The sequence below is a fragment of the Meles meles genome, chromosome 13 (assembly GCF_922984935.1).
Source record: "Meles meles chromosome 13, mMelMel3.1 paternal haplotype, whole genome shotgun sequence".
NCBI classification, from domain to species: domain Eukaryota; kingdom Metazoa; phylum Chordata; class Mammalia; order Carnivora; family Mustelidae; genus Meles; species Meles meles.
This window is the reverse complement of record NC_060078.1, coordinates 56,874,845-56,897,906: the sequence shown is the minus strand read 5'-3', so window position 1 is coordinate 56,897,906 and position 23,062 is coordinate 56,874,845. Positions and strand designations below refer to the sequence as shown.

Here is a 23,062-nt window from a genome sequence, read left to right as displayed (position 1 = left end):
AGCCGGCTCCCTGCTGAGCAGAGAGCCCAATGCGGGACTCGATCCCAGGACCCTGAGATCATGACCCAAGCCCAAGGCAGCAGCTTAACCCACTGAGCCACCCTGGAGCCCCTAGAGCGTTGTTCTTAAAGTCAATTTCAAATTCGACAGTTCTTTGATTCTGAGATTTCACATCCGGACTTAATTTGATCGTAGGCTAGGGATTTCTGACCAGAACGTTAAAAAGTGGGTGGAATCGGAAAGGCTCATCAAAACAAGAAACTACAACTCCCAGGAGGCCTCGGGGCTGGGTCTCGTCCCCAACTCCTTTTCCGCCAGGGCTGGGGGTGACCAATGACCGTTAGCTGTTTGAATAGACCAATAATATCATGAAACTGTTTAGTCATCCAATCGCACGGAAGAGGGGGAACACCTTAGCCAATCCAAATGCGTGGGGGCGGGGCCAGAGATAGGGGCGGTGAGAGAAGTTTGCTGACTAAGATGGCGACTGAGGCGCAGAGTGAAGGGGAGGTGCCAGCCAATGATTCCCGCCCGAGGTGAGCCGAGTTCTTGGTCCAGCTACCTAGGAAACGAGGCCGTGGGCTGGTCGTACTGACGCTTTTCCTTTGGGTCATAGTGACCCAGCGGGGCGAGGCTTTGTTCTTTTCTCCTACAGCGTTTTCGCCGCTTCATGCCTGCGGTCTGGCTCAGGAGCTGAGATCCAGCTTGACCTCCTCTTGGTCCCGCGGATGCTTGTGCGAGGTCGGCCGGTGGCCAAGACTGCAGACCGACCAGTTGCCTTTGCGCTGAGACTTATTTTGGTGGTGAGGAAACTCAAGTCCAGAGCTGTTAAGCGAATTCCGTAACGTCACACAGCGCTGGGAGAGAGTCCGCTTAGTACATTCTAATCTGCTTCGAGGCAGTTTATTGTGTTAAAGTAGGAGCAAGGGAGTGTCCGTTAGAAGTGGGTTGGACCAATTAAAAAATATCATGCTTTAGAATACTTAACATGAGGTCTGCCCTCTTAGCACATTTTTTAAGTGTGCAAGATAGTACCGTTGACTGTAGGTACAATGTTGTACAGCATATCTCAAGAGCTTATTCATCTTGCTTAACTAGAACTTTAGGCCTATTAATTAGTAACTCCCCATTCCCTCTATTCTGGCCCCTGGCAACCAGCATTCCACTCTTTCATTCTATGAATTTGGCTATTTCAGGTAATCTCATGTCAGTGGATACCTAATATATGTAAGTGAAATCATTTGTCTTCCTGTAACTGGCTTATGTCACTTAGCATAATGTCTGTAAGGTTCACCCATGTTGGCACCTATTGCAGAATTTTCTCTTAAAAGCTGAATAATAGTCCATTCTATGTATATACCACATTTTGCTATTGCATTTTTCTGCCCGTGGACATTAATAATCTTGGTGATTATTAATTGTGCCTCAGTGAACATGAGACTGCTAGTAATTCTTCAAGATCTTGATTGCACTACTTCTGGTTAAATACACAGAAGCAGGATTGCTAGATCATACAGTAATTCTATTTTGAAAATTTTTTTTTTTTTTTTTTTTTTAAAGATTTTATTTATTTATTTGACAGACAGAGATCACAAGTAGGCAGAGAGGCAGGCAGAGAGAGAAGGAAGCAGGCTCCCTGCGAGCAGAGAGCCCGATGCGGGGCTCGATCCCAGGACGCTGGGATCATGACCTGAGCTGAAGGCAGAGGCTTTAACCCACTGAGCCACCCAGGCGCCCCTATTTTGAAAATTTTGAGAAACCTCCTTACTATTTATCCTAGCAGTTTCATCATTTTGCGTTCCCATCAACAGTACAGAGGTTCCATTTTCTCTACATCCTCACCAACACTTGTCTTTTGTTTTTTGTTTTTGTTTTGAGAATAGCCATCCTGACAGGTGCGAAGTGATAACCCACTGTGATAAGGAATGAGGCAGATAGTCCTAGCCAGAGCACCTAGGCAAGAAAAGGGATTTAAAAGGCTTCAAAATTGGAAAGGAAGAACTAAAATTGTTCCTGTTTGCAGACAACATGATCTTATATATAGTAAACCCTAAAGACTAACAGACTGTTAGAACTAATAAACACATTTCGTAAAGTTGCAAGATACAAAATCAACATGCAAAAATCTGAAGTCTGAAAAGGAAATTAGGAAAACAATTCCATTTACAATAGCACCAAAAAGAATAAAATACTCAGGCCAATTTTTAAACCTCTCTGTGCTTCAATTTCTTTACCTATAAATGGACATAAGATATCTACTCTGGAGAATGTCAGGATTAAATTAGTCTTCTTCTTTTTTTTTTTTTAAGATTTTATTTATTTGACAGAGATCACAAGTAGGCAGAGGGTAGACAGGCAGGCAGAGAGAGAGGAGGAAGCAGGCTCCCTGCTGAGCAGAGAGCCTGATGCGGAGCTCTATCCCAGGACCCTGGGATGATGACCTGAGCCGAAGGCCGAGGCTTTAACCCACTGAGCCACCCAGGCGCCCCTAGACAGTCTTTTTAAAGTGCGTAGCACTGAGCCTAGCAGGTAATAACCATTCAGTACATGATAGATTTTCTTTTTCCTGGTAGAACTAAAGAACAGAATAGATCTGTAGTTTAGGAAATCATAATTTTTATAGGCACACCAAAATGTACCTTTTCCTAGAAAGAATTTCCAGGTGATCTGGCCATCCTTTTGAGACATTACATGTCTTAACTAGTTACATATGATAGAATTTAGTAGAGTGAGCTTATTTACATGGTCTCTGGTTTGGTGTCCCTTGGTACCCTTTGTATTGAATGGATGATTCCAAGTCTTGGGAAGCTGGGTTTATGAGGGGCCACTGGATTCCTTCCCTAGCGGGGATAAACATGTTTGAAAGTGTTGATATCTTAAAGGGAAGAGTTTTTCACTCTCAGAGGTGCCTATAAATGATTGATCATTTTTGCCTGGAAACTGTAGAGGTGATTGTTAAATTCAATCAGCTCATCTCTCATCCTGCTCTAAAATCTTGAATTGTAGTAAGAAGATAGAAGACAAAACATTATTTTATAGCAGGAGTAAGTAGTTTGAATTCCTTTCAATGATGTTGCCAACTAAATTTAAATTTTAAGTGCTAGTATTAGTTATGTGATCAACAGGTATTCACAGAATCTTATCTGAATTTGAAACTCTTTTATTAATTTCATGTTGTAAAAGAAAATTTGGATTTCTGTAAGGCTTTTTGAGGGCAGGGCACATGTATATTTTTATTACATATTCCCAATGCTTAGCTTTGTGTAGATGGTCAATACTGAATGAATAATAGTCCTATCTAAGACATAAAATATTCCTTGTGGTGGTAAATACCATACATATTATTTTTTTCCCTGAAGATATTTCTAATGTTCTATTGATGGTGTGGCACCTTGTATTCATTCCATAAAGAAGAACTAGCTTTCTATTTCTTCATCATTATTTTAAGCCTGCTCCTAATAATTAGCAATGCTTTAAGTTGTTTTAATCAAATTAAGTAAGAAAAAGTTGCTGTAGGGACACTTGGGTGGCATAGTTGGTTAAGTGTCTTGGTTTCCGCTGAGGTTATGATTTCAGGGTCATGAGCCTGAGTCTGGCTCCATGTTCAGTGTGGGGTCTGCCTGAGATTTTCTCTCCCTTTCCCTGACCTTCCTGCTTGTGTGTTTTCTCTCTCTCTCAAATAAGTATATAAATTGTGTAAGAAAAAAAATTTCTCTGCCTGTAAAGAATTTTCTCTTTTGATCTGTTGATGGTAAACACTTTTTCCCCTCTGTTTCTGGTCTTTATCAGGTAGAATAATGCTTTAAAGTTTTACTAACTTTATTATACCTTCTAGTTACTCTTAAGTGGACAGTTCTTTTTTTTTAAAATATTTTATTTATTTATTTGACAGAGAGAGAGGTCACAAGTAGGCAGAGAGGCAGGCAGAGAGAGAGGGAGAAACAGGCTTCCCACTGAGCAGAGAGCCCGATGCGGGGCTCGATCCCAGGACCCTGAGATCATGACCTGAGCCGAAGGCAGAGGCTTAAACCACTGAACCACCCGGGCGCCCCTTAAGTGGACAGTTCTAAGGGGGAATCCACAAAATGAAGCTATCCACTTTACCAACAGCAATATAAAATTAGTTAAAACTTTCAAAGGCCAAAGAGAGAAAAAGCTAAAGTGGAAGGAGCCAAGATGCCCTTCAACAGATGAATGGATAAGGAAGATGTGGTCCATACATACAATGGAATATTACTCAACTATTACAAAGAATGAATACCCAACTTTTGCCTCAACATGGATGAGACTGGAGAATATTATGCTAAGTGGAGTAAGTCAAACAGAGAAAGTCAATTATCATATGGTTTCACTTATTTATGGAATATAAGGGATAGCATGGAGGACTTTAGAAGGAAGGGAAAAATGAAGGGGGAGAAATTGGCATAGGAGATGAATCATGAGAAGCTGTGGACTCTGAGAAATGAACTGAAGGTTTTAGAGGGGAGGGCGGTGGGGGGATGGGTGAGCCTGGTGATGGGTATTAAGGAGCACAGATTGCATGGAGCACTGGGTGTTATATGCAGATGATGAATCATGGAACGCTACATCAAAAACTAATGATGTACTGTATGGTGACTAACAATATAATAAAATTTTTTTTTAAATTAAACATCATAAAAAAACAAAGCAGGAAAGGAATTAAAGCCACCTCCCCACATAATTGGCAGTAGGAAATACATACAGATCAGTACTTTTTGAATTTGAAAAGATATATAAAGAAAGTGCTGTTATTAGATGAAGAGGGAAAATTGATGACAAAGAGTCACAGGCTTTTTTTTTTTTTTTTTAAAGATTATTTATTTGGCAGAGAGAGAAATCACAAGTATGCAGAGAGGCAGCAGAGAGAGGGGAGGAAGCAGCCTCCCGCTGAGCAAAAAGCCTGATGCGGGGCTCGATCCCAGGACCCTGAGATTATGACCTGAGCTGAAGGCAGAGGCCCAGCCGGCTGAGCCAGCCAGGCGCCCTGAGTCACAGGCTTTTTAACCTCAATATTTACAGGGAAAAAAGGAACCTGCAGGGAACCAGGAAAAGCAAACGGGAATGTACAGGGTTGTAGGGAAGCAAAGCAAGCTGTGGTAGTGATAACATTTGTCATAAGTTGTCATTTGTCTTAAGTTGTCTTTCCTGTGTCAGCAGTGTCAAAGTTTTGGGGCCCAAGCCTGCTTCTGGAACTTAGGAACAGCAGGAAGCTTAGGAACAGACTTTTGGATGCTTGCATCCCATTTTGGAATGGTTTTGGAGGATTAGGAAGGCGCCCATAGATGGGGAAAGGATCTTATATTCTGCTAATTTACATACACCTTAGATATGGAATATTGGTTACTAAACATATAATTTACTGAAGATTTTTTAATCAAAGTGTTCTTTCTCTAATAAGACAGCAGTGTGGCCCTTCAAGAAAAGTGATAGATGGAATCTTTACCGATCTTAGGAAGACTTGCCTGTTCTCACATGCACAAGTGGGTAAACATGATTTAAAATATATGAATCCAGTTTTGTATTTGTGCTGTCAAATCCTATCTGAAGGGTAATGTTGAATAGATTCTTCAGTGGTCTTTCTTGAATCTGAGTAATTTTATTTGATATTTTTATCAGTTACCTGGCTTAGAGAATTTGATCATTATACTTATAGACATGGCCAGTGTTGGCAGAAAGAGTGGAAGAAGAAAAGAATTTTAAAAATCAGGCACCTGAGTGGCTCAATTGGTTGTGTCTGCTTTGGGCTGAGGTCATGATCCTGGAGTCTGGGATCGAGTCCCATGTCCAGCTCCCTGCTCAGGGGAAGTCTGCTTCTCTCTCTGCCCACCCCCTCCTGTTCATGCTAGATCTCTTTCTCTCTCTCTCTCTCTCTCTCTCTCTCTCGCAAAAATAAATTTAAAAATCTTTGAAATTAATCCTCATAAACCAGTAAGTGGCTTACTTTTCTTTGCTTCTAACCTTTGGTAACATTTGTGAAATTAACATGTTAAAGATGGAAGTTCCTGGTTGGTTGTGAGGAAGGTCATCAGAGAGTGGCAGTCTTTTTGTTGTTATTTCAAGGCGAGACACTATTTTATTCATTAGATGGGTATGAGGAGACTAACTCCATTCGGGCTCACAAGAAGCCAACAGATAAATGCAAATTTGGTAATTTGCATGAAGAATATACAAGATAGGTATATCAGCTTGCTTCATTTTTTTTTAAGCTTTTTTTAATTTATTTGAGAGAGAACACATGAACTGGTTGCAGGGAGGTGCAGAGGGACAGGGAGAAGCAGACTCCCTGCTGAGTGGGGAGCCCATTTGGGGCTCAATTGGCTGATTCCAGGACCCTGAGATCACGACCTGAGCTGAAGGCAGATGCTTAACAAACTGAACCACCCAGGTGCCCCTTAGCTTGTCTCATTTTATCTTTGGGAGGGACATATTACAGTTGATTAGATTATTGCTTTTTCTTTTCTTTTTTAAATCAGCATTTTCTTCTTGAAGATACTCTCTGGTTACCTTGCCTGAGCCCCCTTAACTATACTTTTATTAACCATCTTTTAGGACAGGTTGTTTCTAGAAATGCCAGAGTCCATCTCTTTTGTGCTGTTGGTTTGCTAGTTTTACTTGGTTTATCAGTCAGGGTTCAACTAGGACACAGAAATTATACAGTAATTTGAACAAAGAAAAGAGATCTCTAAAGATTATATAAACAGTAGATAATCACAATTGCTTATATATATATCAAACTCATCATGCTGTACACCTTAAATATTTTGCAATTTTATTGGCTAATTATACCTTGATTAAAAAAAAAAAGAATCTACTATAATCCTAAGGGCTGAGGTAGAATGTACAAGGAAGAGGTCCACACCTTGTTTAAGGCATGACTGTGGCTCACATTGAATGGCAGAAAAGTTGCTGTGGTAGAATTTGTTGGAAACTCATCTAGAACCTACTAGAAATCCACCCTTGAGGGTACTGGAGAAAGCCGTTCATAGGGAGGTGTTTTGGAGGGAAGCTGCTGAGAGCTGTAGACTGCAGGAGGCTATCACCAGACGCTGCCCTTGCTGTGGGTACTGGGTGCTGGAGAAGCTTGCCTACTGCAGGAGCTTGCCCAGCAGAGTGTGCTGGAACCAGAAAGGGAAAAATTCGTCCTCCTGCAGTGTGTCTCCAGTGTTCTTTGTTAGTAATGCTCAACATTGTGCCAACTGGAGAAGGAAATGTATTTAAAGGCTCCAGCTCCATTTTTGCAGAGTAGGCAAGGATGGGTGAGAGGACTTAAATCCATAACTGGCACATGTGGAGAATCATCTCCCTCCAGTTCTGTGCTTCCCTTGCTGCAGCACTTCCTAAGACTCTTATAAGACAAGTATGGGAGGTAGTATGTAGGATCTGAATGGAGGAGAAGGGGCAGGAACAAGTCCGTGAGGACAAGAAAGTGATTGGTAGTTAAATTTGCAATGACGCACTTATTTGCATGTAAGCTTGTAAAAGTCTATATGCTTTCCCAATAGAATGACTGCTTCTTGGGTTAAAGAACCTGGAGCAAGACTGTTAAGTTATATTTAACCTAATAACTATTGTTTATCTGCATTTTATTTTTTTGAGGCATGCTGGTATTTAAAGTAATTAGTATTACCTTATTGATCTTGGCATTTCCAAACTTGCAAAGATCCCAGAGGGTGTGTTGTTTGTTGATACTTTCCTCTCAATTAAAGCAGTGTGTGTCTTTGAGCAAGCTAGTTTCACATTTCCCTATCTTTTTACCTGGAACTTCTGATAGGTAGTTATATGAGGTTTTAGAAATTGGTGTTTGTAATGATCTTGAAATATATATAATTTCAAAAGAGTTACTGCATTTCTGCTAGGGTCTAATGTACAGTAATTTTTGGGGGGTTTTGTTCTAGGACTAGGTATTGTGGCTGAATCTTTGGAACAAGTGTAGTTTTTATAATTATTGAGTAATACCCTTTTATCCTGAATTTAGATTTAACATCAACGTCGGTTACTTGCTGTTTTTTAAAAAAGCATTTATTTATTTATTAGGGAGAGAGAGTGCGAGCTCAAGAGCATGAGCATGGGAGGGACAGAGAGAGAGGGAGAAGCCGACTCCCGGCTGAGTAGGGAGCCCAATGCTGGGCTCCAGCTGCTTGATTCCAGGACCCTGAGATCACGACCTAAGCCGAAGGCAGATGCTTAATGGACTGAGCTACTCAGCTGCACGGATGGTTTTGCTATTTTTTAAAAAGAATTTTTGAATAATGTAGAACAATGAAAATTGCTGAAATGAGTTAAGCTGAAGAACCAAAGAAAGGCTGCATGTCATATGCTGTGATTGGTGCATTTGGCTGAACAGAAGTTCACATCTGTAAGAAAAACCAAGACTGAAAAAAAAAAAAAACAACCAAGACTGGCTTATGAAAAACTGAGAAGTGTTGGAAAAATGGTCAGCAGGGAGAAGCACAGGAGATCAGACAAAAATTAAAAAAGGAAAGAGAGGGTGACTTTCTAGTAGAGGCTGCCTGCCACAGCAGGGGCAGGCTTTGGAGGCAGTGGTGAGAATGAGCCCAGCAAGAAGTGATCTCAGAGAACAGAGATTTCCCAAGAAGGAGGTAAGGAGGCAGAATAACCAAACAACCAAAGAGGGGCTCGGATTTATCCTAGCAGCTGACATTTTAAACATTTTTTTGTTAGGATTCTTTCAGTTATATGTGACAGCAACTTAAACTAGCTTAAGCAAAGAAATGCTGTTGATTGGCTCAAGAAACTGGAAAGTCCAGGGACTAGATCAAACATGGTTAATCTGTATTGAAATTCTCAACTCAGTATCACTAGGCATCTGCCTCTTACTTTCTTAGATCTGATTTCCTGTGTATTTGCTTTTTGAAAAGGCAGGTTCTTCACCAAAGATAGCAGTAATGGACCACAAGCAGCTTCAGTCTGGCATTCCACAGGTTTAACAATCTTAGCATCCAGCAAGAGTCTTGGAGTTGAGTCTTTTTTTCCTAGTTTGACTTTGTGGGCCTTTGCTCAATCAATGAGGAGGATAGACTGTTTCGGTTAGTTAAGTCTGGGTCTTGTGCTCACACTTGTTGCCCAGGGAGTAGGGTCAACCCACCAAACCACATACACTGAAAGAGGGGGAGAGGTTATTGCCCAAAGGAAAGTTGGTATGATGTTATCAGAGGAAGGAGAAGATAGATGTTGGGGATGAAAAAATAATAGATGTTCACTGTACTAATCTTAGTGACCCCTCTGTACACCCCCATTTATTTAAGGTTATGTTTTGAAAAATATTAAAAAAAAAAAAAACCAGTCAAACAAAAAGGCCCCTTATTGGGATATCGGGGTGGCTCAGTCGGTTAAACTTCTGCCTTGAGCTTAAGTCATGATCCCAGGGTCCCAGGATCCAGTCCTGAATTGGGCTCCCTGCTTAGCAGAGAGCCTGCTTTCCCCTCTGCCTGCTGCTCCCCCTGCTTGTGCGTTCTCTCTCCGACAAATAAATAAATACACATTTTTTTTTAAAGGGCCTTTTATTTAAGTACTACTTATTTATTTTTTCCACTGTCCAAACCCTACTCATCTTTAAGACCTACCTCAAATCTCAACTCCTGTATAAGGGTGAAAGTTTCTCTTCTCTTTCTGAATTTGTACATCTTTTATTGTCTGTAGCATGGATTTGGCAGTTAATGATCTTGTATTATCTTTTGTGTTGTGGTCTTTAGTTATTTCTTAAAATCTTGTAGGAAAACTATCATTCTTTTCTGTAATTAAGTATAAAACTATGGTGACATAGTGGGGGGAAAACAATTTTGTCTGTTGCTCACAAGTTTTGTGATCTATCTTATAAATAATTATTCAAGTATGAAGTGGGTTAATGATAATATGTTTTATAATGGGAAATGTGTTAGTGTCAAATTCATAACTCTAACACTATATAAAGCCATAGCTTTTAAGATAATCAGATGAAAACATAATAAATAACAGTATCAGTTGCCAGATTAAATATATGTGACTTGTCAAGATGAATTATTACCTGAAAGCTAGACACCAGTGTTTTATTACTGCAAGAATGAACTAGAACCATAGAAAAAAAGTCAGTCACCTAGCTGCTGAATTTAGCTGTGCTGAAGTAGTAACCCTTTGTTTTTTTAACTAAAATATTGCATATATACGCAAGCATGAAAAAGAGATGTTTCCTTTAAAGGATATAGATCAATTTCAAATAAATCAAGTCAATTTTGGGCTTATTTCTCTTGCTTACTGACTAGAGTGTATTATATAGCGTAAAACTAATTTCTTGGGACTCAGTCAGACTACAGAAACACAATAATAGGGGCACCTGTGTGGTTCAGTTGGTTGAGGGTCTAACTCTTGATTTTGGCTCAGGTCATGATCTTGGGGTTGTGAGATTGAGCCCCACGTTGGGCTCCCCAGTTGGTGGAGAGTCTTTTTGAGATTCCCTCTGCCCTTTCCCCTGCTCATGCTCAGTCACTCTCTCTCAAAAATAAACCTTTTAAAAACCTACAATAATAATCTGAGCCAATCCATAACAAATAAACCTCTCCCAATTTAACAGAAAATGTCCAAGATATCACATAAAGCTATATCTACTTTAGAAATGTTCCTGATTATATGATTCCAATTTTCTTTTTTGTTCTTATTTTTTCCTCTATAAAATTAGAATAGTTTGGTTGATCTTTGTCCAAGTTTCTGAAATGTATTATAATAAAGAAGTAAAACATGATTTGACAGCTTTAAGATGTCATCTGAACAGAGATAAAGGTGTCTTAGCTGGGTTCTGTCAGTATCAATAAAAAGAAAAATTCACGAATGAAATATAGAAATCACATAGTTCTTAATATTAAATTTGTAATTGCATGGCACAATAATGAGAGCTACATTTGCTAAATGTGTTTTAATTATACCTTTTGGGAGGGGAGAAACTCATTAATTTAGAAATTAACCTAAAGATACTGGGATAATATAATTTAAAAGTTCTTCACTTGTTTTATTTTCATACTTTTACAGAATTAAACATATACTTACATCATTGTGTTAACAGTTTTTATTGACAATTTAAATACAGGGTATGTATATTAAGATTATACAGAGGATAAAGCCTAAATTTTATTAAAGCGTAAAGTTTTTTGTTTTAAAAGATTTTGTTTATTTATTTGACAGAGAGAGATCACAAGTAGGCAGAGAAGCAGACAGAGAGAGGAGGAAGCAGGCCCCCTGCTGAGCAGAGAGCATGAAAGCCTGATGCCTGGATCCCAGGACCCCACCGAGATCATGACCTGAGCCAAAGGCAGAGGCTCAACCCACTGAGCCACCCAGGCGCCCATGAAGCGTAAAGATTTTAACCAGCACAATACATTCGTTTTAGGTGTTGAGAAATAGAAGTGTTAAAAAGATGTTACAATGTTTAAATTTTAAAAAATATTTTTTGAAATACTTCAAAAAATTTCAAAAGTATTACATACTTAATAAAGGATTGAGCCTTGCACCATAAAATCTCATGTATTAGGGTGCCTAGGTGGCTCAGTTGATTGAGTGTCTGCCTTTGGCTCAGGTCATGATCCTAGGGTCCTAGGATCGAGTCCCATGTGGGGCTCCCTACTCAGCATTAAGCCCTGTACTCCCCCTCCCCACGCTCTCTCTCAAATAAATAAAATCTTTAAAAGAAATAATCTCATATATTAGAATGCCATCTTTTCAGCATTTCATCATCTCAACAATTGGTATCATTCAGACTGAATGGGAAAGTATATTGTGTCTCTCCAAGGTAGAGGTCGCTTAAGACTAACTACAGAGGAAAAAGTCTCATAAACACTTCCAATTTCAAAGATTTGGGGCAATTGCCCTAAGATCTCTTTAAAATAGTGATGCTTCAAAGGCTAACGTGTGTGTGTATATGCAAATGCAATAAAACAAAAATTGTTTGCGTCCTAATTTTCAAAGTTATCTCATTGGGCTTCCTAGGTGCTCATGTGCTAATTGTACCTGCAGCTGGCTACTTGTATCTTTGAAAACAGAGATAGTGGGGAAATAAAAGAATAAAAGCTTAGTGAATTTTAAGCTTCCGGAGGCCAGCAACTTAGCTTAGTATCTTGTCCCTCTACCTTAGAATTTCCTTTTTTTTTTTTTTTAAAGATTTATTTATTTGACAGAGATTATAAGTAGTCAGGGAGGCAGGCAGAGAGAGGAGGAAGCAGGCTCCCTGTTGAGCAGAGAGCCCGATTTGGGGCTAGATCCCAGGACCCTGAGATCATGACCTGAGCCGAAGGCAGAGGCTTTAACCCACTGAGCCACCCAGGTGCCCCTTGAAGGTTTCAGTCTATAGTCTTCTGACTTCCATTGATTGCATTGAAAAGTCATTTGCTACTCCTTTGAAAATAACATCTTATTTTCTACCTTAGAATTTCTTAAAATTACAAAGCACTCAGTAGGTCGTGGTTAGTTTGATTTTAAATGACACCTGAGTAACTGTGATTTCACCTTCTTATGTTAGTTGATAAAGAGACTTATGACTACTGACTTAGGTAATAGAAGCTCTTTTTAAGAACTTGTGTGAGAGGTGAAAGTCACATGCCAGAGCAAAAGCACTTGCTGTCTCTCTTGGCTAGGATGACTCTGGATTTTGGAACAAACGGATTTAGACACAGTCTTTTGGAACCTAATCTGATCATACATAGAAGTACTTTGTGTATTAGTTGCCTGAGGCTATGTCATTTAAAGTCAGTTGGAAAAGAGTCTTCTGAAGCTTGGACTATACTTTTCTGAGTGGTAAACAACTTTTAGATAGAAGTTGTTTTAGGTTATAATAAGAGAGATACTGTATTGTCAACAAAGCATTTTATAGAAATTTCTCCAAATAAATAGGGAATTTTGATATTATTTTTCTCTTTTCTTTCTCTCTCTCTTTTTTAAAAGATTTTATTTGTTTATTTGAGAGAGAGAGATAGAGAGGGAGGGAACAGAAGCAGGGGGGAGTGGGAGAGAGAGAAGCAGGCTTCCCACTGAGCAGGAAGCCTGATGTGGGGCTTGATCCCAGGACTCTGGAATCATGACCCAAGCCGAAGGCAGAAGCTTAATGACTGAGCCACCCAGGTTCAAGATGTTATTTTTCTAATACAAATAAATACAAATAAACTTTCTTCTTCTTGTACGCCTGCCTGAGGGAGAAAAATTAAGAGAGGTGATGGCAACAGAATTAATACCAATTCGGGACACCTGGGTGGCTTAGTCGGTTAAGCGGCTGCCTTCTCTTCAGGTCATGATCCCAGGGTCCTGGGATTGAGCCCCACATCGGGCTCCCTCTCCCACTGCCTGCTCTCTATGTCTCTGTCAAATAAATAAATAATAATAATTATTATTATTATTTTAAAGATTTTATTTATTTGACAGAGATCACAAGTAGGCAGAGAGGCAGGCAGAGAGAGAGGGGGAGGCAGGCTCCCCGCTGAGCAGAGAGCCCGATGTGGGGCTTGATCCCAGGACCCTGAGATCATGACCTGAGCTGAAGGCAGAGGCTTAACCCACTGAGCCACCCAGGTGCCCCTAAATAAAATTTTAAAAAGAAAAAAGAACTAATACCAATTATCTTGACACCCAAAAGGATAAAAATTGACAAGTAAATAGATATGAATAAATTTGTGTTATTGATACTTGGAGGAACTATAATTTGCTTTCTTGGCTGAGGACATTGATTGCATTGTTATTCTATAGGACAAAATCTTAGGTCAGGTTTCCAAAAAATGTTAAGGTTAAGAAGATAAGCAATCAATAATATATTTTATGTTAATAAAATAATTTTAAAAAGATAAGCAATCAGGAATTATTTAATTTCTAACTAGTTTAATTTAATTCAGATTAAGTTGCCTTGAAATTAAGTACTTTGAAATGAGTTTGAAATCAAATATAGGGGTCAGATATGCTTTTGGAGTCTAAATTAGAGATAAGAGATCCTAATTAAAAAACCGTGGACAACTACTCTAGGGGCAGCCCTTAGAATGTAAATGTTTCAAAACTTTTGTCTAAGAAATTGGATATAATTTCCAGAAATCTTGTGATTCTAATCAACCTTGAACTGTTTCTGTTATTTAAAAATTCTGCCAGCTGTGCAAATGGGACCTGTTTTATCCTTTCTCTATATATACAACTTTCATGATACCAGTTTAAATTTTATATATATATATAGAAAAAGGAAGAATAATAACTTCTTTAATATTTATATGTATTCTTATTAACAGCTCTCCCAGAAAGCAACACAATGAAAGCCATGTTTCAGAGCCAGAGAGTTGAAAAAGTAGTAAGAGAGTGCATACTTCTCTTAGGGTGGTAAGTCAGATTTAGACAGCTTTAAATATAGCTCCTATTTTGATAGATGTTGCCAAGGTTGTGGTTCTTGGAGAACAAATCGAGTTAAGCAATTCACTAGGGAGGAAATATTTAGTTTTGTGGGTATGCAGTAGCATTTTGGTAGCAGTCAGCCAAAAGATACATCTGCAGGATAAGTTGTTTTTTTCCCCACTGCCTTGAATTTTGCAGATTCATGGGTTCAACATGCCTGAAAAGCACTTGCATTTCATTATTCTGTAATTGATTTTTCAGCTGTGGATTCTGTTTCTAGTCCTTTCACTAAGCGGATCTCCTTACATGTAGAGTTCCATCTAGTGGTAAGAGTAATCACAGCAGATAAGTAGGTAATAAAAATTACCCTTTTCTTTTCCAGTGTAAGCTTTATACCCAGTATGGGGCTTGATCTCATGATCCTGAGATCAAGGGTTATGTGCTCTATTGACTGAGCCAGCCAAGTGCCTCCAAATTATCCTGCACCCAAATTATCCTTTTTGATCAGCTTTGCCTCTTCTTCTTTGGGATGGTTACCTAATACATGCATTTAGATACTACAGTCCTTGCTATCTCTGTATGCCTACATATCTGACTACTAATTCTCCTGGTTCTGGTCATCTATGCAAAAGCTTCTATGATGAGGAAATTAACCTTTACTTTTAATTTTGATTTTCTATGATATTTATATCAAGTAGTAGCAAGATTTAGGTCAAAGCTACTTGCTCTTTTTTTTTTTTTTTAAAGATTTTATTATTCATTTGACAGAGAGAGATCACAAGTAGGCAGAGAGGCAGGCAGAGACAGAGGGAGAAGCAGGCTCCCCACTGAGCAGAGAGCCTGATGCGGGGCTTGATCCCAGGACCCTGAGATCATGACCTGAGCCCAAGGCAGAGGCTTAACCCACTGAGCCACCCAGGTGCCCCGCTACTTGCTCTTTTGAAAAAAAATTTTGTCTAGGGCCGCCTGGGTGGCCCGATGGGTTAAGTCCTCTGCTTTCGGCTCAGGTCATGATCCCAGGGTCCTGGGATGGAGCCCCACATCGGGCTCTCTGCTCCTCGGAGAGCCTGCTTCCTCCTCTCTCTCCCTACCTGCCTCTCTTGCCTACTTGTAATCTCTGTCTGTCAAATAAATAAATAAAATCTTAAAAAAATTTTTTTTTGTCTAGAAAGATGTGATTCTACTTACAAGTATGTAGAATAATATAGTCAATATTTTCCTATTGCCCAGCTTTAACATACCTTAACATTTGCGCTATTTACTTCCAATGAATCTCCCTTTTTCCATAGCTCAGTGATTTATCACAAGAATGTTGCTAGCACCGTGGAAATTCCCCTCATGCCCTCTTGCCCACTCTTAATCACTGTCCCCCCAAAGTAGCTGTTATCCTGAATTTTATGATAAATATATCTTTGCTTCTCTTTACAATTTTACCACTTAAACAAGTATTGCTAAATGATATGCTTTTGTCTGTTCTTAAGATTTGATGTAAATGTCAGCGCATACTTAGTAGGTAGTGTGTGGGCGGGTGGGTGTGTGTGTGTCTTCATTTCTCATCATTTTATGTGATTCATCCATGATGGTGCATCTGACTGGAGTATGTCCATTTTCGTGCTGTAAAATATACCATTATATATGCCACAATTTAATAAAAGCATTCTGCTGGATATTTTGCTCTTTACAAATTAATGTTCAGTGAACTTTTTTTTTTTTTTTAAGATTTCATTTATTTGAGAATGAGAGAGAATGAGAGCATGTACGTGAGCATGAGCTGGGTGAGGGGCAGAGGGAGAGGGAGAAGCAGACTTCTCCACTGAGCATGCAGCTGGATGTGGGGCTCGATCCCAAGACCCTGAGAGGATGACCTGAGCTGAAGGCAGATGCCTAACCCACTGAGCATCCGGGCACCTCAGTGAACATTCTTGTTTGTGATTTTTGGTGTACCTGTGGCTACACACATTAGGCATGTTTTTTTTTTTGTTTTTTTTTTTTTTTGTTTTTTTTTTTTTACCATTTTTCTCCTTTTATTAGAATTTTTCTGTTTTCTCTCAAAATTTTTTATCTAAAAACAAACAAAAAAAAAAGGAAAAAGGAAAAAAAGAAAACCAGAAAATTATTGGAAACTCCACATTAGGCATGTTTTAGAACTGATGGGGTCATAGGACACACTTTTGTTCAGCTTTAGTAGATAAGACCAAACAGTTTTCCAAAATGGTTTACCAGTTTTATAGCCTTGCTATCAGTATAAAAGAGTTAACTGTTAGTTTCTCTAAACTTTGGCATTGTCATTCTCTCTAATTTTAGTCATTCTGTTGGATAGTAGTCTGTCATTGTTTTAAAATTTGCATTTCCTTGATATCTAATGATATTGAGCATTTCTTTTTTGCATTTAGCTACTTTTTTGTTTTTTTTTTTTTTTTTTTAGATTTTGTTTACTTATTTATTTGAGAGGGAGTGAGAGAGTGTGTGTGCACATTTTCTAGCCTCTGGAGGGGCAGAGGGAGAGAGTTCTCAAGCAGATGCCATGTTGACCCTGAGATCATGACCTGAACCTAAACCAAGAGTCAGGTGCTTACCCTACTGAGTCACCCAGGTGCCCCTTGGCTACTCTTTTTAATGAGATTTTATTGAAATTTCATGCCTATTTTTCTAGTGGGTTGTTTGTTTTTTTCTTACTGATAGTAGGAATGCTTAGTATATTCAGGTGAGCCCTTTTTTTGCTATATTCCTACAATGTAGCTTTCTTAAGGATATCTTTTGATAAGCACAAGTTCTTATTTTAATGAACTCAAATGTGTTAATCTTTTTTGTGGTTAATATTTTTAATGTGCTATTTTAAAGTTATTTAAAAAATCTCCCCAGCCTCAGTTCAAGAGTGTATTTTTCTGTATTACCTTCTAGTAGGTTTATCGTTCTGCTGTTCATCTCTAGACCTGCCATTTACCTGGAATTGATGATCTTTGTGTATAGTGTGAGATAATCAATTTTCACTTTTCCCCTCTGTAGATATCAGAAGTATTCCAGCACCACTTAGTGAAAAGGTCATCCATTCCACAGAGTGGCAGCCCCACCTTTACCCTGAATCCAGTAAAGAAAGGAAGTAATAAAGATAAGAGCAGAAATTAATAAAATAAACAGCAAACATGTAATAGAGGGATTTAGCAAAATCAAAAGCTGGAAATGTGACAAAGCTAATAAAAATGATAAACCTCTAATAAGATTCATAAGTTAATAAAAAGAGAAAACAAATTGTCAACATCAGGGGCGCCTGGGTGGCTCAGTGGGTTAAGCCTCTGCCTTCAGCTCAGGTCATGATCTCAGGGTCCTGGGATTGAACCCCACATTGGGCACTCTGCTCAGCAGGGAGCCTGCCTCCCTTTCTCTCTCTGCCTGCCTCTCTGCCTATTTGTGATCTCTCTCTCTGTCAAATAAATAAAGTCTTAAAAAAATAAAATATTATAAAAAAAATTGTCAACATCAGGAACAAAGAGGAGGACATAACTTTTTTTTTTTTTTAAAGATGATTTATTTATTTACTTGACAGAGAGAGAGAGAGAGAGCAAGCGTGCACAAACAGGAGTGGCAGACAGAGGGAGAGGGAAGAGTAGGGGAGGCTCCTTCCCAGGAGCCTGAACCTAAGACAGACTAAGATCATGACCTGAGCAGAAGGCAAAAGCTTAACCAACTGAACCACTCAGGCACCTCTTAGGAACTTTTTAATGGTTCTTCTTAAGAACTACAAAGTTACATAGTGAAGGGCGCCTGGGTGTCTCAGTGGGTTAAACGGCTGCCTTCTGCTCAGGTCATGGTCTCAGGGTCCTGGGATCAAGCCCCGCATCGGGTTCTCTGTCAGTGGGGAACCTGCTTCTCCCTCCCTCTCTCTCTCTGCCTGCCTCTCTGCCTGCTTGTGATCTCTCTCTGTCAAATAAATAAATAATAAAGTTCCTAAGAGAATATGATAAACAAGTTTATGCCAATAAAGTTTGAAAATTTATACGAAATAGGCAAATTCCTAGAAATGTCCAGCTTACCAAAATTAATATAAGAACAAATAGAAAATTTGGATAGTCCTGTAACATAAATTGAATATATAATTAAAAACCTTGCAATGCAAAGAAAACTCTAGGTTTAGATGGCTTCATCAGGCAATTTGAGCAAGCATTTAAAGAGGAAATAACACCAATCTCACATAAATTTTTTCAGAAAGTAGAGAAATAAGCCCTACTCCTCAATAATTTTATAAGGCTAGTACAACCTTGATATAAAACCTAATGAAGACAATACAGTAGTCCCCCTCTGTTTATGGGGAATATGTTCTAAGACTGCCTCCCATGGATGTCTGAACCTGTGGATAGTACTGAAACCCATATATACTTTTTCCCTATACATACACAGTTACAATACAGTTTAATTTGTAAAGTACATTAAGAGATTAATAGAGATCTCTTATCTAATAACTAGGTATAGTTATATACTTAGTTTATATGAGATCACTGTCTCTCTCCCTCTCTGTCAAATAAATAAATAAAATCTTAAAAGAAAAAAAGAAATGCAAGATTGGTTTAACATTAATCAAGGTCATTCACCACATTATCAAAATAAAGGAGAAAAATCATATCAACTGCTGCACAAAAAATAGGTAAAATTAAACACTGACTCATGATAATAAATAACCCTTAGCAAACTAGGAGTAAAAAGATATTGCCTGAGTCTGAGAGTTTTTGCCAAAATGATGGTTGGGGAAAGATACCATTCTTCAATTTGCTTACCCTTGTAACTTTTTCCCCCCTTTTGAAAGAGAGAGAGAGAGAGTATGCATGCTTGTATGAGTGGGGGACGGGCAAAGGAAGAGGGAGAGAGAGAATCTTAAGCAGTCTTCCATGCCCAGCATGCCCAACCTTATAACTTTTAATTGTTTTTATTTTTAAAAAAGATTTTATTTATTTATTTGACAGAGAGAGACAGCGAGAGAGGGAACACAAGCAGGGAGCATGGGAGAGGTAGAAGCAGGCTTCCCACTGAACAGGGAGCCCAATGCAGGGCCCGATCCCAGAACCCCGGGATAATGACCAGAGCCGAAGGCAGCTGCCTAACAGCTGAGCCACCCAAGCACCCCAACCCTTGTAACTTTTAAGGTTGAGATTATTTTCATGTTTGTTAGTCACTTAGGGTTCCTCCTTTATGAATTATCTTTTGTCTAATTTTCTTTGAGCGTGTTTTTCTTCTAAATTTTAGATATAAAATTTTTGATAAATTCTGAATACTAATCCTTTTATATGCATGACAAGTTTTTTTTTCCCAGTTTATGGCTTTCTAGTTAAAATTTTAAATCTGGGGGCGCCTGGGTGGCTCAGTGGATTAAGCCGCTGCCTTCGGCTCAGGTCATGATCTCAGGGTCCTGGGATCGAGCCCCGCATCAGGCTCTCTGCTCCACAGGGAGCCTGCTTCCTCCTCTCTCTCTGCCTGCCTCTCTGCCTGCTTGTGATCTCTCTCTCCGTCAAATAAATAAATAAAATCTTTAAAAAAAAAAAATTTTTTTAAATCTGTTTATGTATTTATTGTGAATGGGTAGTATGTTCACATGAATCAAAAATCCAGAAAATACAAAAGAACATACAGTGAAAAGTTTTTCTCCCACTCCTGTTCTTTCATCCAGCTCCTCTCTCCAGAGGCATTTTGACTTCGTTTATAAAGAACTTTGTTCATAATGTCATTTGTTGTACACACATTTAAAATTTTAATGTAGTTAAATGTGTCAGTCTTTTCTTTGTGGACTGTACTTTTTATGCCTTGTTTAAGACACATTTCTTCTGCCTCATTTCTTATTTGTTCTTCTAAACTGTTTAAAGTTTGGCTTTTCATATTTTGATCTTTTTTCTATTTTTTTGTGTATGATGTGAGGTAGGGATCATCCTTCCCTCCATACTATAAAAGTACTTGTTCTTATACTCTTACATTATATGATTGTTTTGTCTAATACAACTTTTAGTGTGATGGGAGACTACTGTTGAGCTTTATCTACACATTGGCAAATACAATGAACTGATCCAATTTTTTATTTCTGTTTTGTTCCTACTTGCAAATGAGTGCTTAGAGTCCTGATAAGTACTGCCTTTCAGGCCCCATAATGTGTCCTTGTATCCTTTAACATGTCTGGAATTTGTGTAGGCTGTAATGGGGCAGGGAAAGGAGGGTTCCTTTGTCATAACAAGCAAGGAGAAATTTTTTTTTTTCCAGTCTCTTCGCTTTACCAATGCCTCATCAGAAGCTTTCAGCACTTATGTAAGAAATTAAATTTTTTTTTCTTGGACTTGAGCAAACTTAGACTTTGTTTTAAAATAAGATACTGTAGAGTAGGAAGTTGTTTTTACTTAAATGTAGTATTTTCTTTAGTCCTAGAAATCTCTTAAGTTCTTAATCATGTTCCTAGATATTCTCAACTTTATATTGTGATATTGTGTATTCTGTGGAAAGGCTATGTGGTATGGGGGCAATTAAAAAAATGTAACCACTGTATCTGTCTTTTCCATCTCCTAGCTTCCATTTTACTTCCTTTTTAATCATTTTTCTCTCTTACATCCTGTCTTACTGGATAGGTGCTACTCTCAGAAAAAGTGAAAAAGGAGAAATAAAAAATTAGGTTAAAGACGTTCAAGTGGGGCAAAACAAGAATGAATGGTCATGGGAAGGAAGGGGAGAAAAAGCAGAAGGTGAAAAGAAACATTGCTTATTACCTGTGAGTTAGGACTTCCAAGGGAACTTTTTCTGGTATTCTTTGTGAATGGGTAGAGGGAGCCTTGAACTTACTTATTCTTCTACCTGTTCTACGTATTTAGGAGGGGGCAGACTTGAAGGTGATGGTCACGTAGGAAGGACTCAGTTGAGAAACTATGTAGCTAGGGCTTTGTGCTTCTAGCTCCTTTCTCATTTTTGTATTTGATCCAGTTTAGTGCTGGAGTGTCATCTGTGATGGAAGTTTTATTTTTTAATTTTTTTTTAAAGATTTTATTTGTTGGGTGCCTGGGTGGCTCAGTGGGTTAAGCTGCTGCCTTCAGCTCAGGTCTAGATCTCAGGGTCCTAGGATCGAGTCCCGCATCGGGCTCTCTGCTCAGCGGGGAGCCTGCTTCCCTCTCTCTCTCTCTGCCTGCCTCTCTGCCCACTTGTGATCTCTCTCTGTCAAATAAATAAATTAAAAAAAAAAGATTTTATTTGTTTATTTGACAGAGAGAGAGAGAGAGAGATCACAAGTAGGAAGAGAGGCAGGCAGAGAGAGAGTGGGAAGCAGGCCCCCCGCCGAGCAGAAAGCCTGATGTGGGGCTTGATCCCAGGACCCTGAAACCATGACCTGAGCCAAAGGCAGAGGCTTAACTCATGAGCCACCCAGGCACCTCTGTGGTGCAAGTTTTAGAATCTTAACTGAATATTGCTCTGGGATATTTTAATTTTTTTTTTTTAGATTTTATTTATTTATTTGACAGAGAGAGAGAGATCACAAGTAGGCAGAGAGAGAGGAGGAAGCAGGCTCCCCGAGGAGCAGAGAGCCCGATGCGGGGCTCGATCCCAGGACCCTGAGATCATGACCTGAGCCGAAGGCAGCGGCTTAATCCACTGAGCCACCCAGGCGCCCTTGCTCTGGGATATTAATAAAATAAAAGTCTGAAGGTTATATGTCTCTGTGTTTCTGCTTCAGGCAGTAGTGGATGCTATTATTATTTTTTTTTTAAGATTTTATTTATTTATTTGACAGGGAGATAGAGAGCAAAAGTAGGCAGAACAGCAGGCAGAGGGAGAGGGAGAAGCAGGTTCTCTGCTGAGTAGGGGGCCTGATGCGCAGCTCCATCCCAGGACCCTGGGATCATGACCTGAGCAGAAGGCAACCGCTTAACTGACTGAGCCACCCAGCCGCCCCTAATGGGTGCTATTTATGCATATTTACGTGTTAGAACTAATTTGATCTGAAATCTGTTTTTCAGGATTAAAAGGGATCTGAAGTCCATAAAATGATAGTTTTGACTCAGTAAATTATAAGACTCTTTTCAGTGCTAACACGTTTCATGATTTTTCTGGCAGTCTCAGAGTAGTGATTTCTCATTGGCAGTGATTATAAACAGTAGTTTTATATTGACTCATGTTTCTTCACTGAAATAAGCTGACACTAAAAGGAAAAGAGATTTTGTCAATGGTTTAGGATACACTTGCTTTTGATTTTAATTGCCTTATAATCATTTGCACCCTTACAGGAAAAGTAACCTTTCCTTGTATATAAAAATGTTAAGTCGTTAAGCAGTTTTAGATCTTTCTTAATGACTTTTTGGCTTGAGAATACATGTTCATAATTTTAAATTCTTTTTTTTTTTTTTAAAGATTTTATTTATTTATTTGACAGAGATCACAAGTAGGCAGAGAGGCAGGCAGAGAGAGAGAAGGGAGGAAGCAGGCTCCCCGCTGAGCAGAGAGCCCGATGCGGGGCTCGATCCCAGGACCCTGAGATCATGACCCGAGCCGAAGGCAGAGGCTTTAACCCACTGAGCCACCCAGGCGCCCCATAATTTTAAATTCTTATGTGAATTCTTTTATAGAAAAGAATTTAGTAGATATCAATTGAAAATTTATACTGTTGATTAAAATTATGTAGTAATTTCTCAAGGAAGAAGTGATGAAATTTGAAGTTTTCCCATGCCTTGTTTTCATTATATCA

At 39.0% G+C, this 23,062-nt stretch overlaps 1 protein-coding gene across 5 annotated transcripts in view; it reads left to right on the top strand.

Moving 5' to 3' along the window:
• Positions 1-476: 476 nt before the first annotated feature.
• ARHGAP19 (Rho GTPase activating protein 19) overlaps positions 477-23,062 on the top strand; it is a 64,302-nt gene continuing 41,716 nt past the window's right edge. For 4 of the 5 annotated variants that reach the window (XM_046027921.1, XM_046027917.1, XM_046027919.1 and 1 more), the window contains exon 1: positions 477-536. In XM_046027921.1, coding sequence (XP_045883877.1) covers positions 481-536 — 56 coding nt within the window. In that variant the 5' untranslated portion in view covers positions 477-480. Of the gene's footprint in view, positions 537-704; positions 804-23,062 lie in introns of those variants that run through there. The other variant, XM_046027920.1, reaches the window with a different exon arrangement.